This window comes from Tachypleus tridentatus, chromosome 8, assembly GCF_004210375.1.
Source record: "Tachypleus tridentatus isolate NWPU-2018 chromosome 8, ASM421037v1, whole genome shotgun sequence".
Classification (NCBI taxonomy): Eukaryota; Metazoa; Arthropoda; class Merostomata; order Xiphosura; family Limulidae; genus Tachypleus; species Tachypleus tridentatus.
In genome coordinates this window covers 22,610,839-22,624,406 of record NC_134832.1, presented here as the reverse complement: position 1 = coordinate 22,624,406, position 13,568 = coordinate 22,610,839, and the positions used below count along the sequence as shown (strand labels likewise).

The 13,568-nt window shown below is 31.5% G+C and overlaps 1 protein-coding gene across 50 annotated transcripts in view; it reads right to left on the bottom strand.

The window, feature by feature from the left end:
- Positions 1–3,607: 3,607 nt before the first annotated feature.
- LOC143258659 (uncharacterized) overlaps positions 3,608–13,568 on the bottom strand; it is a 113,400-nt gene continuing 103,439 nt past the window's right edge. For 46 of the 50 annotated variants that reach the window (XM_076517975.1, XM_076517983.1, XM_076517971.1 and 43 more), the window contains one exon: positions 3,608–13,522. In XM_076517975.1, coding sequence (XP_076374090.1) covers positions 10,845–11,678 — 834 coding nt within the window. In that variant the 5' untranslated portion in view covers positions 11,679–13,522 and the 3' untranslated portion in view covers positions 3,608–10,844. The remainder of the gene's footprint in view (positions 13,523–13,568) is intronic. The other 4 variants (XR_013032449.1, XM_076517958.1, XM_076517955.1 and 1 more) reach the window with 4 other exon arrangements.

The window sequence follows — 13,568 nt, the reverse complement described above, 5'->3', positions numbered from 1 at the left end:
AGACTAGAAGGAAGGCGGCTAGTCATCACCATCCACCGCCAATTCTTGGGCAACTCTTTTACCAACGAACAGTAGAATTGATCGAAACATTATAACACCCTCACGGCTGAAAAGGCGAGCATGTTTAGTGCGACGGGGATTCGAACTCTCGACCCTCAGATTACGAGTTGAACGCCTTAACCCACCTGGACATGCAGGGCCGTTTCGACAGACCAAGCTTCTCATTCCTCTCGAGAATACTTTTGTATGTTACTTCTTTAATCATTTGTGTATCATGGCCCGGCATGGCCAAGCGCGTTAAGGCGTGCGACTTGTAATCTGAGGGTCGCGGTTTCGCATCCGCGTCGCGCCAAACATGCTCGCCCTCCCAGCCGTGGGAGCGTTATAATGTGACGGTCAATCCCACTATTCGTTGGAAAAAGAGTAGCCCAAGAGTTGGCGGTGGGTGGTGATGACTAGCTGCCTTCCCTCTAGTCTTACACTGCTAAATTAGGAACGACTAGCACAGATAGCCCTCGAGTAGCTTTGTGCGAAATTCCAAAACAAACAATTTGTGCATCATTTTGCTGGCGCGTTTTTAAAGTTTAAGAGTTTGAACAGTTGTTTTCTTCAAACAATCACATTGTTAATAAGTTTAATATGTAGTGACAGAGACTGAAAAAAATGCGCATACAGTATACATCTTACTTCATTGTTGAATTTTTAAACAGTTATTTAAATAGTTCTATATACAATTTTAAAAAACATTTGTATCAAAAGATATTTGGATAATATGGTACGTGGCAGTAGTTTATGTATATAGCACACACATGGATATGTACACGTAAAAAAACTCACAAACAATATTTACAAATGTTCACTCGAAAATTTTAAACTAATTATACTTTTACGTGCCCTTACACATCAGACCTCATTAAATATATAGCATATACTAAACAATATCTTTCAATTTACAACGCGTCAATTACAACAGCAAACTTGTTTTAATTCACGAGTTGTAAATTGTGAATTTCGGAACGTTATAAAATGATGTGGCAATGGCGTCTAAAGCTTTTAACTTTTTAAGATCCCTAATCCATGTCGACAAAACTCAAACTACATTGTTTATTTACGATTTTTGGGCCGAAGTACAAATGTGTAACTAACATTTTTAAATAATACCAACATATACATTCTAAGTAGCAATTATTACTACTGTCCCCAGTGGCACAGCGGCATGTCTACGGCCTTACAACGCTGTGAAGTGGGTTTCGATACCCGTGGCTGGCAGAGCACACATAGTTCTTTGTGCGGAACTACAACAACAAAAATTGGTATTACAGTGATACCACTAATAATTTTATTCACAAAAACCCGGCATGGCCAGGTGGGTTAAGACGTTCGACTTGTAATCCCAGGGTCGCGAGTTCGAATCCTCGTCGCGCCAAACATGCTCGCCCTTTCAGCCGTAGAAGCGTTATAATGTTACGATCAATCCAACTATCCGTTGCTAAAATAGTAGCCCAAGAGTTGGCGGTGGGTGGTGATGACTAGCTGCCTTCCCTCTAGTCTTACACTACTAAATTAGGGACGGCTAGCGCAGATAGCCCTCCGGTAGCTTTGCGCGAAATTCAAAACAAAAAAACGTATGCGCATCTTTTCTTACTGCCCACGTTTCTCAACGATTCTGAAAAAGAGGTACTTGAAAAATATTTATATCAATTGTAATTGTAACGTTATATCTTGAGGTGTAAAAGTAATCAAAATTTAAAAGCTGTTGCACAATTTACACATAAATGACTCTGCGCATAGACGTCTTTAATTTTGAAGGAGGCAGCTGGCTAGCCAACAGCAACCTTCACAAATTCTTCTGACTGAACGCGTTTGTGCAGCATGAGCACTTTTAATTCACAGTTCGAACACGCTTACCTCCAGGGCACGCCCGATCAAGTTCCAATGAACTTCAACATTTTATTATTACTTTTACAATGCGCATTTTTGTTTTCTATGCATTCTTTATAGTGTTTTACTTTTCTTCGGTGAATTGAGATTTAGACGAGTATATAACACGCGTTTATAAAAAGCTTCACGCATTCACAAGACGAATGGATGAAAGTCTCCTCTCTCTATGACGATCACGTCCATTAAATTCAAGAAGTATATATAACAGATATATATCTTAGTTTAGACTAACTTCAAAACGCCCGCGAAACATATCATCTAGAGCGTAACTCCTTTCAACACAAAAGATCACAGAAATTATGTAATTTGAAATAAAAATTTAGTTTGACATTTTCTTCAAATTGTGGGACAAAAACATGTCTGCTATAATACTTCCACTATTTACACCTGATTTTTTCATTACCATCTGAATTTACCGGAAGCATCATGAGACGAGCTCATTTAGTCTCATATCATACAGACCAACTCTCCCAGCGCCATGTTTAGCAACACAACAACAACTTACCTATTTTAAACTAGCAAAGTTTGATGTTGAATACCCTTTCTTCAAAAAAGGTTCAAATTTTATGCTTACACGTGATTAATACATATATCACATTTGTAGGATAAAATGTTATTTTATATATTCCATGCACGTGCCCATTGTAGAAACTAAAATATTTAACCAAAATTACACAAAACATGTACATTTGTTTATGGCGTATGGTATTACATGCTTCACTCAACTTCGTGATTGTTGAAAATTCAGTGTCAGTTTTTGTTTGGTCTAGTTCGATTAATTCAAATCTATATAATTCAATATGCCACAAATAATTACGGTTAATTTAAGTGTTTTCTTTACAGAAAATGTAGATTTCTTTGTAACGTTTGCACTTCACAAATCTAAACGTTAATAAACATATACTACAGACTGTTTGATATCTTTGATCAACAGATTATTTAGTTTACAAAAGTCTTGTGGAAAAGGCAACTCGAAAGTACAAACTATAACGGTATTGTACTAAATTAAATAAGTGTAAAACAACATTTATCAAATACAATGTAAAGCGAGTTGCTGTATTTAAATAAAGCAAGTTTTGTTCATAATACAGGTTTGCACTTGTAATGAATTTAAAATTGTAAACCAATTTCTATATAGACATGTAAACAAAACAGAATTTTTAACAGGTAGGTTTGTATAGTTATACTTTAAGAAACGTATTTGTCAAATGCCTGTACCTTAGTCTAGTTAAGAGAGTTGGTAATACCACAGTTTTTATTGCTATTCAGGATTCATCTCAATAAAAAAAATTCCTTGCTTACCTGAAAATTTTTAATAATTGTTGACAACTTCATTTTTTTTAGAAATGAAAAGAACTAGTCACCAAACCTCAGGTGAATATCATGGGCATTTTATGTAAAGTAAAAATGCATAAATCTCAATCAAGCATTAAATTTAATTGATGTATAAGCTACTTAATTTTTGAAATTTTAATTATTTTCCTATGTCACAGTCCTACATATATGTACTTTGTACCTTTTCTAAGTATTACTGTATTACGCATGCTACTTCCAAGATTTTAAGAAAATGTACGATGAAGTCCATGACAAACCTGAAATGTGTCACAGAATATACTGTAACTTCAAGCCAGTCCATGTTCAAAAAGTTAGCTTTAACACCTTATAAGTAATGTTAATTTTATTAAGAGTACTTCACCTTTTAGACTTACATTCTGCACTCAAAGGTATTTCCTTTTGAATATAAAGCAATGAGCAACATTGGGAGAGAAAAAAAAGCACAATATATGATAAGAAAGCTCAAATATACGATAAACATACTAATAAAGGAAAAAAGAACCAAGTGGTTATAAAGTCACCATGAAGAATCAGTTAAGGTCATCATTAATGGCAACATCTCAATATCAACACATATTTTTCATTTATGTTTGACAATGCATTTAAATGACTCAAAACTACTCAGAAAAGTCTATGGTAGTGTTTATCAAAAAAGTACTGATTACATAACTGTTTAATCTATAACATTTCAGCTTTCACCACATGTAATTCATTATCTCCAAAACAAAATAATATTATTCAACCCATCACTTGTCATTATTCCATGAAAATTTCATTATCCAACATAGCAAAAAAACAAAAAAAACTAGTATGCTCATAGAAATACATCAAGTTAAACAAATAACTACATTTTTATCACAAATCTGGTAGACAACTAAATCTCATTACAGATTTTAAAGTTAAATCATAATTTGTAAAAATGCCACACCTACCCATTTCATAAAAACAAGAAACACCAAACAAAGAAAAGTTTACTAATATGACTTAGTTCAAATGCACTGGCTTTTTTCATACACATACAACATAAATTTTACACTCCACTACTATATGTGTGTGTAATTATGTTATTGAGGTACTTTTGCTATTTTAACAAGACAACCTTAAAGGTAGGATAGTCCATTCATATAGCAAAATCATTATATTATTGATACACCTGATGCACCTTTCAACCCACAGAGACAAATATATAAAATGTTTGAAAATAACTAATAGGTCACCCACAACAAAATGCACATTAAACAGTGGTTAGTTTACAAAAAAAAAGTTGAACACTTCAGAATATACATCTTTATATATGAAATAACAAATTCAAGCAACAAGGATTGTTACTGGCCAAGATAAAAGGTATCTAAATAATGAAAAATACAAGTTTCTGATATTAATCATAAACCACATGATTTAAAATATGATATAATCTATTACACTAAGTTTTAAAAATTCATATTCAATTAATGCCTCAATAAGTTTTTTAGTTTTGTATTAGACTTTTAACAAGATTATACTAAAAATTAACTGCTTGTTCTACAGTAAAATATGATGGTGTTTTACTGCATGTGAACTTCAAGCAAACTAATAACAAGTAAAAATTAAATGAAAGTGATAATGTTGTCAGAAGTTTTCATCTTTTTTTTTGTTTACATTCCTACGAAAGAAATTAAAATAAATCTTCATATTTCAACATAACCTCCATGTATATCTTTATACCAACAAATTATGAGCCCTAATCATTTGAAAGACTTCTGGAAAGTCCATGCACAGTCTTTATATGAAGGTTGCGGCTATCCAACCACAAAAAGGATTTGTTACATATGTCACAGTAGTATTTCTTCCTCTGTACTCTGTGGATGTTCATATGGCGTACCAAACTGCTCTTCTGAGCATAGTCCATCCCACAAATAGGACAAACTAGGTCTCGTCTAAATATTGTTTCTTGTCGCTTTCTTGGCCGTCCAAGTCTTGATCGAAACCTGTGTCCTGAAGGAAAATAAATCATTTGTCAGCACATACAAACATACACAAACTATTAATACTAGTAATAAAAGACAAGTAATCTGAAATGGTTAAATACAGAAACCTACCACACAGTTTGCTTCATCAACCTTTCTTGGAATATTATAATTTAGAGGTACATCAAAATCATTGTTAAAACTTCACTGAATAATTCCATCTATAAACACATATATATATTAAAAAAATAAGAACTTGCAATTTCTTTCTAAAACAAGACTAGAGTTGTTTTTTATCTGTAGATAAGATACAAAAATATTTTTTTACTGAAATCTAGTAAAATGACACAACTTTTAAATCTACTGCTAAAACTCTATTGTTGATATAAGCACACATTTAATCACATACTTTATCCATACTTTATTAAATACAAATTTCAAGTACACAGTACAATCTACACATACCTGTAAAATATGAGTAAAATATAGCACAAATTTAATGTACAACATTAGACACATGTAGCACTTCATATGACAACATACAGACATCACAGAGCAAAAATTCATTTGTTGTAAATGTTTATTTAACCTATAAATGCTCTCCATGTTCTTGCTCGTATTATACAAGTTCTGAAGCATAACATATACAGGATGAATAACTGATAAAATGAACAAGATAATAAATACAGTTTTAGAATAAGCTAACTTACACCAAACTTTATCAACTAAATTCTCTGATTTACGCTTCTTGTACAATCATTAAACAAAAATATCTTAATACTTATTAGTTGCATGTCTCATTTATTTAATGTGTATGTTTTATTCGTAATTATTTTAAAAGTATTTGTTATGTAAATAAAAACACCATTGAGTTCTGTGTCATCTTTTGCCCCCAATTATACTGTAACAGCATAACTGCAGTGACCAACTGTTGCTTAAAAAATATAAGCATAATAAATAAGAAAATGTGCATATTTATGGTTTTCTATGATATATGATTGAGTAGCTTACACTAAAACAGTTTTGATGCAAATCAACAAGTCATGTGACAACCACTGCTGACAGTGGAACAGAATGTACCAAGCTAACTGTTGGCATAGCTTGAAATTTCATAGGTTGAGTGAAAAACTTATTACTTTTGAGAAGGGTATGTAATAACAGTCCTTTCCAATACAACATATTCATACACTTAAGTTGTAAAGCTGTGTTCAGATTAAGTATTTAGAATTTCTGAGAAATAGACTATCCTCATACTTAACTAAACTGGAAAACAAAGTAATATTGATCAATTAAGGAACCAAAATCAAAAGAGAAATGTAACAAGTTGCACTCGTGCCATGATAACTGTAACAAGTGATAATTCACAAACAGAAAGATCACTGGTAAAATAATCAAAATGAATCATGATCTCAATCTGAAAATGAACATAACTGGACACAGGTGTGTTCACCAAGATAAGGTATCCTGTTATATACCTCCTGTTAAACTGCTACACACCTTAAGCATCTAGAGAAAGAAATGATTATTCATGATGTTTTGTATAAAGGTACGCTGGTCAAATTGCCAGATACAGCACGTAAGGATTAATTTCTGTATGATCAGATTGTTGAAATAGTCACTAGGAAATAATCATTCCTGTACACTAGATGGAATTCACAAAGCAAACAGGCTGCTTTCTTTTAGATTTTACAATGGAAACTATGCTGAAGTCTTACTGCTAGGTCACTGGTTCCTAACTACCATTCCACAGGGAGATTTTAGTCGATCCACTTTATACTTGAAAAACAAAAAGATGTTTCAAACTATACTTACTTGCATATAGTTTTAGAATGTAACTTAGGAGTACTTTTAAAAATCAATATCCTCTGAAGTGGTCTATCAAATTTGGGAATCAGGACTACATGGTTGATGAAAAAGTGGCAAGGCCCCAAAATCATTTTAATATAAAGTTACTCAACCCTCTGTATAACACTTTAACACATAAAAAGAAGGCAGTACATATTGAAAAAATTTTAATTCTTAATACACTGAAATAGCAGACCCATATTCCCTCCATCTCTTATTTTTAACAAATCTTTTGTGAGTGAACAAGGAAAGTCTACTGGCAAATAAAAAAATGTAGTTGCACTGATTTATTTTTATATTTTATGTTATCTGCAAATCCAATTGCATTGTGTTGCTTTTAACAATATTTTAAGTTTATTGTTAACCTTTAAGGGAATAAAAATTACAGACTTCATTTTAAGAGTCTCCCAAAATACAAAAAACATTTTCTGTGACCCAATCACCAAAATGCATACAAAACACTAATAATAATGAAAAAAATGACTAATATCTTTATTTCTTACTATTAGTAACATCCAGTAACAAGTCCAAAGTTGTATATCATCTTCTACAAGCCAATATTATTTTGAAAGTTTTTTTATCTCCCTTAATAAAAATGAATCAACAAGGTTTACATATATAAACAGTAGTATTAATGAACTGAATGCAATATCTCTTGGAAGTTCTACTCTTAATGGTTGTTACTTCCATAAATTGTCTAGAGCTATATCACAACAATTAGCAGCTTTTTAATGTTACAGTTATCAAACATTACATAAAACAATAAAAGTTAACATTATCTCATTCTGTTGTCTATGCTTCCCAAGTTATAAGTCTCTTCACAATTTTGTGGCCTTAACTTTCTATGCACAAAGCAAAAAGAAGACATAGTTTATAGGCTTATCATAACTACACCTTCAAGTTTCATTTATAAATTATAAACACTGATCAATATCACCCATTATATTTTCTTTTTAGGTGCATGTATAAATAAAAATATATACACAAATATTATACAGATGAAGATCTGCATATAATGGTATAATATTAAAAACTTACTCTTGATTATACAAAGACATAAAATAAGAAAAAAAAAGAGGGGCTAAAAATTTCAATATGTTATCTAGACTGGGAAGTTAAGAGCTTATAGCTTAATGTCTAGACAAGACCCAAAAAATTCTGGCTAAGTTTATGTGCAAGAAAGACCAAGGAAGCTGTGGTTGAGAATTTGGATAAATTCAAGATGTTGTGACTGAATTTACTAGAGGGAGAGAGAGAGAGAAAGAATAATAATACCTACAGTTATGTTTCTGCATTTTTTGCAGTTTATTTACAAAATAGACTTATGAATAGTCACCAGAATTTATGGCTAAGTTATGTATGGAAGAATGACCTGAAAACGAGTTTCTAGAGAAAACCTGTGCTAAGTAATGGTGGTTAAAATTTTATAATATAAAGACTAGAGAACTTGCAGTTGATTTTTACATTCTATGTTAAAAATCTAAAAGTATGTCTGTAAATATATAACAGAACCTGTGACTGACTTTTATGTAAAAAGAAATACCTGTGAACTTAGAGACAAGCCTCCTTTAAACGAAATCAAAATTTGTAGCTTGTTTTTATATAGAACTAAAAAACTATTGGAAAGAAGATAAAAAAAACACACCCTAAAATCTATGATTTTCTGTGAAAAAAATTTACACCTTATAAATGTTTATGTAGAAGAAAATCCTGAGAATCCGAGTTTGTGTAAACTTCTTGAGAATACGATGTAGACAACATTTAGACATATATAAGTAAGAACTTAAAACTTAAAAAGCACGTGACTGATTAAATCCCTGCTATATAAATAATGTATAAAATGCTGAATTTATTCAGAAATCAGTTATTAAAAGCAGGTATAGTACGTACAGAAGCAACCATTTTTGCAAAAACACGGATCAAAAAAATTTAATTAAAGTCAAAATAATGACTTAAGAATCTCAATGGTACTCAACATTTGTTAAGAGAATATTACAAAAGCTGTAAGTTGTTAGAGAACATGCCAATAAAGTTTCCTAAAGACTTCAAGTTGTGCTGTATTTACACACAAGTATGATCTGAAAAAGTTTTGATACATTAAAAGCATGTCCAAAACTAAGTGAGAAGATGAAGTTAAGCAGATAAAACCTTAAGTTTCTATTTTAGTTATTCATCCCATTAATATACAAACTTTAACACACAACATAAAAACAGTCTTAATTTAAACCACTACTTTAAAGTACATACCATTAAGGAAACACAAAAATATCTCACAATACAAGTTCACATTAATATCAAAACCTGGATATTCATCATTACAGGTTATATTAAAACCACTTTAATTTAGTATTAAAGAGGATATTTCTAGCTTTTTACTTATATGCTGTATGACAAATTCTTTAAGACAATTCATATCAATCCATATTATATTTTTCAATACTTTGTAAAATCACAAATACTAAATTTTTAGTTTCAGTATTTTGTAAGTGATTAGAAAAAACAAAAACTTGTTAAAAAAAATATTGTCTGTACAAGACACCATCTATTTTATTGAATCAGCTGACACTAGGCAGTATGTTAGCATTTTAATAAGTTGCTATACTACATAAAACTATTGAGAGTTCCAGTTCATTCACTGAGCATCAATACTTTGTTAGTTTAAACTCAATATTACTATGTTATGATGAGATCCCTTGTATGGGTGGTAAACAAATTTATATAAACCCTAATTAAGAGATAAACTGATTACAGAAATTTTTTTTAAATAAAACATAAAAGATGTTTATTGTAAACATGGCACTAATTTTCTAATAATACACAGAATGACTTTTGGTAAGTAGAAATCACTAGAAAAAAAAAAAAAAAAAACACTGGAAAGAACTTGCTGTAATGGACTGAAAAGCCAAAAGTGAAAAAGCAAAATGACTCACATTTGGCATACATTTTAGTGTTGCTAAAATATACTGAACTATTGAAAAATAAATATATGTAATGTAAAAATGCCTCACGTAAAAAATAACAGAGTATCTTACAGGTCACTGATTTAAACCAATGCCATGATACCATAAGTAAGCTGCACTCTAGAAGGAATCCAGTTTGAACATAAATTCACCAATAACACACTTAACATGTCATAATACACCAGCAGTAATCTCCAATACTATGTATGTCTAATCCAGTTTTTTAACTTTTGAACAAAATGTATTTCATAAAATTCATCTGTGAAGGATGATTTATATCACTTCTTCTATTACTGAGAAAACAAAAAGTAGCTGAATGGAAGTTATGCTTTATCTACCTGAATAAGATGATTTTATAAATTGCTCTATGAATCTCTGTAAAATATACCAGATTACATCAATAATCTTGTAAGATACTTTGGTCTCCATTTTAATCTGGTAAAGAAACACATTATGCCACACCACATATATACAAAAACTTGCGATCAAAAACAATGTGACAAAAAAGACAGAGTATGTTCTGGAAACAATACATACACTGAACTACATAATGTATATGGTATATGTCACTTAATTCCTAACATAATTGTAGAACAAAAAAAGTCTCAACACTATAGGAGGGAAAAGAATTGAAAACATAAATGAATTTGTGTGTACAATGACACGTTGAGAAGTTGTAACTGATATCAGGACCAAAACTATACCTTGTATAAACAAAATCAACAAAGTGATTGTTTGAATGATATAAAGAATATGATTTATTGCATACAATCACACCTAACTTTTTAAATCTTGTCTGAAATTAAGATATTCATGATTAAGAATCACTAAAGAAATCAGGAGATGCTGCTGAATATAGCTGAGAGTACTCTGAAGATTCTGATGATTTGGTTGATTGAGACTGGCCTGAAAATGCAGGTGATGCAGCACTTCCTGCTGGTGGACGCAAAACAGGAGAGTATGCTGATGAGAGAGACAGGCTAGAAATGGTGGGAGACATGGTAGGGAAGGGGTCAGAGCATATACCAATAGGCTGGGGAAATTGAGGAAGACTAGAAAATCCTACAGCATTGGTTAGATTGATGGAAGAAGAACTCTTTTCAAGAGATGTAGAGGAGAGAGGGGGTTGTTTATGATTGATCAATGAATGTCCAAAGTTATTACTACAAGACTGAGATACACTTGATACTGATGGTGGTGATATGTTAGCTGGATCAGAAAAAGCACAGGACTGACTGATTTTAGCACAACTACTTGAAAACCCAGAACCCTGTGGCATATGCCCAGGAAAAGCAGGAGGAAGAGGAGTAGAAGGTGGAGTTTTATGTGATGCCAGTTGTGCAAAGCTTGGAGACTGAGGTGACAAAGGATTACTGCCAGGGGGAATGGAAGGAAAAGGTGTATTAGACTTAGGTGAAACTGGTGCATTGCTTGAGGCAGGGAAAGGGAGTCTTAATGGTGGAGTATGATGTACCATTCTTTTATGAGAATACACATTAGTTCTCCAGAAGAAACCTTTGTTACAAATATCACAATAGTACATCTGACGTTGAGGTCGGTGCATATTCATGTGATTCTCCAATATACTTTTGTTTGTGTAGCTTATCTTACAAATAGGACATTGATTCCTTCGATTGGCAAAAAATCCCATACGAGGTGGTCTTCCTCTTCGTCTTGTACCACCTAGAACTTGAAAAAAAAAGAAGAAGGAAACCAACAATTAGCTAAAACTGTTAAACTTAACAATTCTCATTTCTAACAACTTTTTTAAGATCTCAACAAATAAGGAAAACATGTAAAGACCAGTTCATAAAATTTCTTTAAAAATCAATAAACATTCTCTCATATTCATAATAATTCTAACAAAAACTTTAATGAACCAGTGTAACTTACTTTTATTAATCACTTTACTAATCTTTTTTGGAAATTTATATTTAGAAATTGCGAAAATGACCTTCATCAAATTAAAAAAAATCAAATTAACATTACCACTTATAATTAAAATACTATAAAGAACAATATATGCAGCACAGTTATATTTCAATCACTTTTTAATTTATATTTTGAGGCATGTTAGCATTATCCACAGTAAACATGTTTGAAAGAACTCCAACAATTTAGTATTCTGCACTTTTACTACCAATAAATACAAATTAAATTATAACAGTTTAACCACTAATATTTTTTGATGAAATCATGTAAGAACTCACAGAGTATATAAATCTCATACATAACTTCTTTTATTTAAAAAATTTCAGTAAGGCAAATAATGAAAGACTGTTTTTACAATATCTTGTTTATGTGTAATAATTATCCAACAGTCCTATGTAGGCTAAAACAATTTCATTATAACTGTTTCTTCATAGCATCAGCCACTGATGGTGAGTGTGCTGTCCTCAGGTGTCGAAGCAAGTGGTGGCGCCACCAAAACATGCGATGGCAAACTGGACAGCAGTGACGATCACGAGTAGGCCCATGTAATGCCATGTGACGTTGCAGACCTAGTTTTGTTGTAAGTGTTTTTTGACAAATTGGACAAAGGAACCTTTCCACTAGTAAACTTTTCAGACTTCCTCCTGCAAGACAAGAACTACAGTATATGTAATAAGGAACTTCACCAGCAACAATAATTATTTTTCTTTTGTAACAAAAGTATTGCAAAATTTTAAAATTGAGCATCAGGTATGAACATCTAGTTCTAATTTAAAACACTGTGAATTAGAGTTTAATTTAACATTTATAGCTTTTTCATTTATATACTGAAACATCACAAAACAATTAACTGCTAGATAGATATACAACTGACCAGGTGATGCATAAAAATGTCTGTAGTAGGTCAAAACTGGAGTATCTTATTTAACCACCATTACAAACCTGTTCCCAAAACAATGATCTAATATACAAGTACTCTATTTATGTTACTTAGTTCATCAGTAATAGAAATGGATGTTAAATATTCTGAATGTTATCAGCTTAAAATGCTAAACTACCTTTCCTTTCAGTCTGTTGTTGTTAAACAAGTGTCTTCAATAGAAGAAAACACAACTAAAAGACCAATAAAAATAAACATTAAACAGTCAATCTTTTTTGTAGGCAAGAATAATCTTTATCTTCATTTAGTCAATATAAAAAAAAATTGTGAAATTGTTTTTGTGTAAAATGAAGTTCAACATAGTTAAAAACTGCAAAAGGTGTTCATATAGATTAGCAGTGACAAAAAAATCAAAAGGCTTTTCTTTGTATTTTAAACTACTCACTGCCATTTGTATATGTTAACAAACTGAAAACACTTCACAAATTAAACATTAAATACTAACCTAAAACATAAGTTTTTATTATTCTACACAAAGCATCTCTTCCAGTTACTACCAATAATTTCTTGCTTTTCCTTTTTAAACCAAATATGCTCTTTTGGTGTATACGTTATCCAGTAAAAGTTTCCATAGTCTCTGTGTATTAGGAAATGTTCCAACCATCACAACCACACATGAAGTCCTGTGTTGACATTAAAGTAAAACAATGGTTTGTGTTATATTTACAA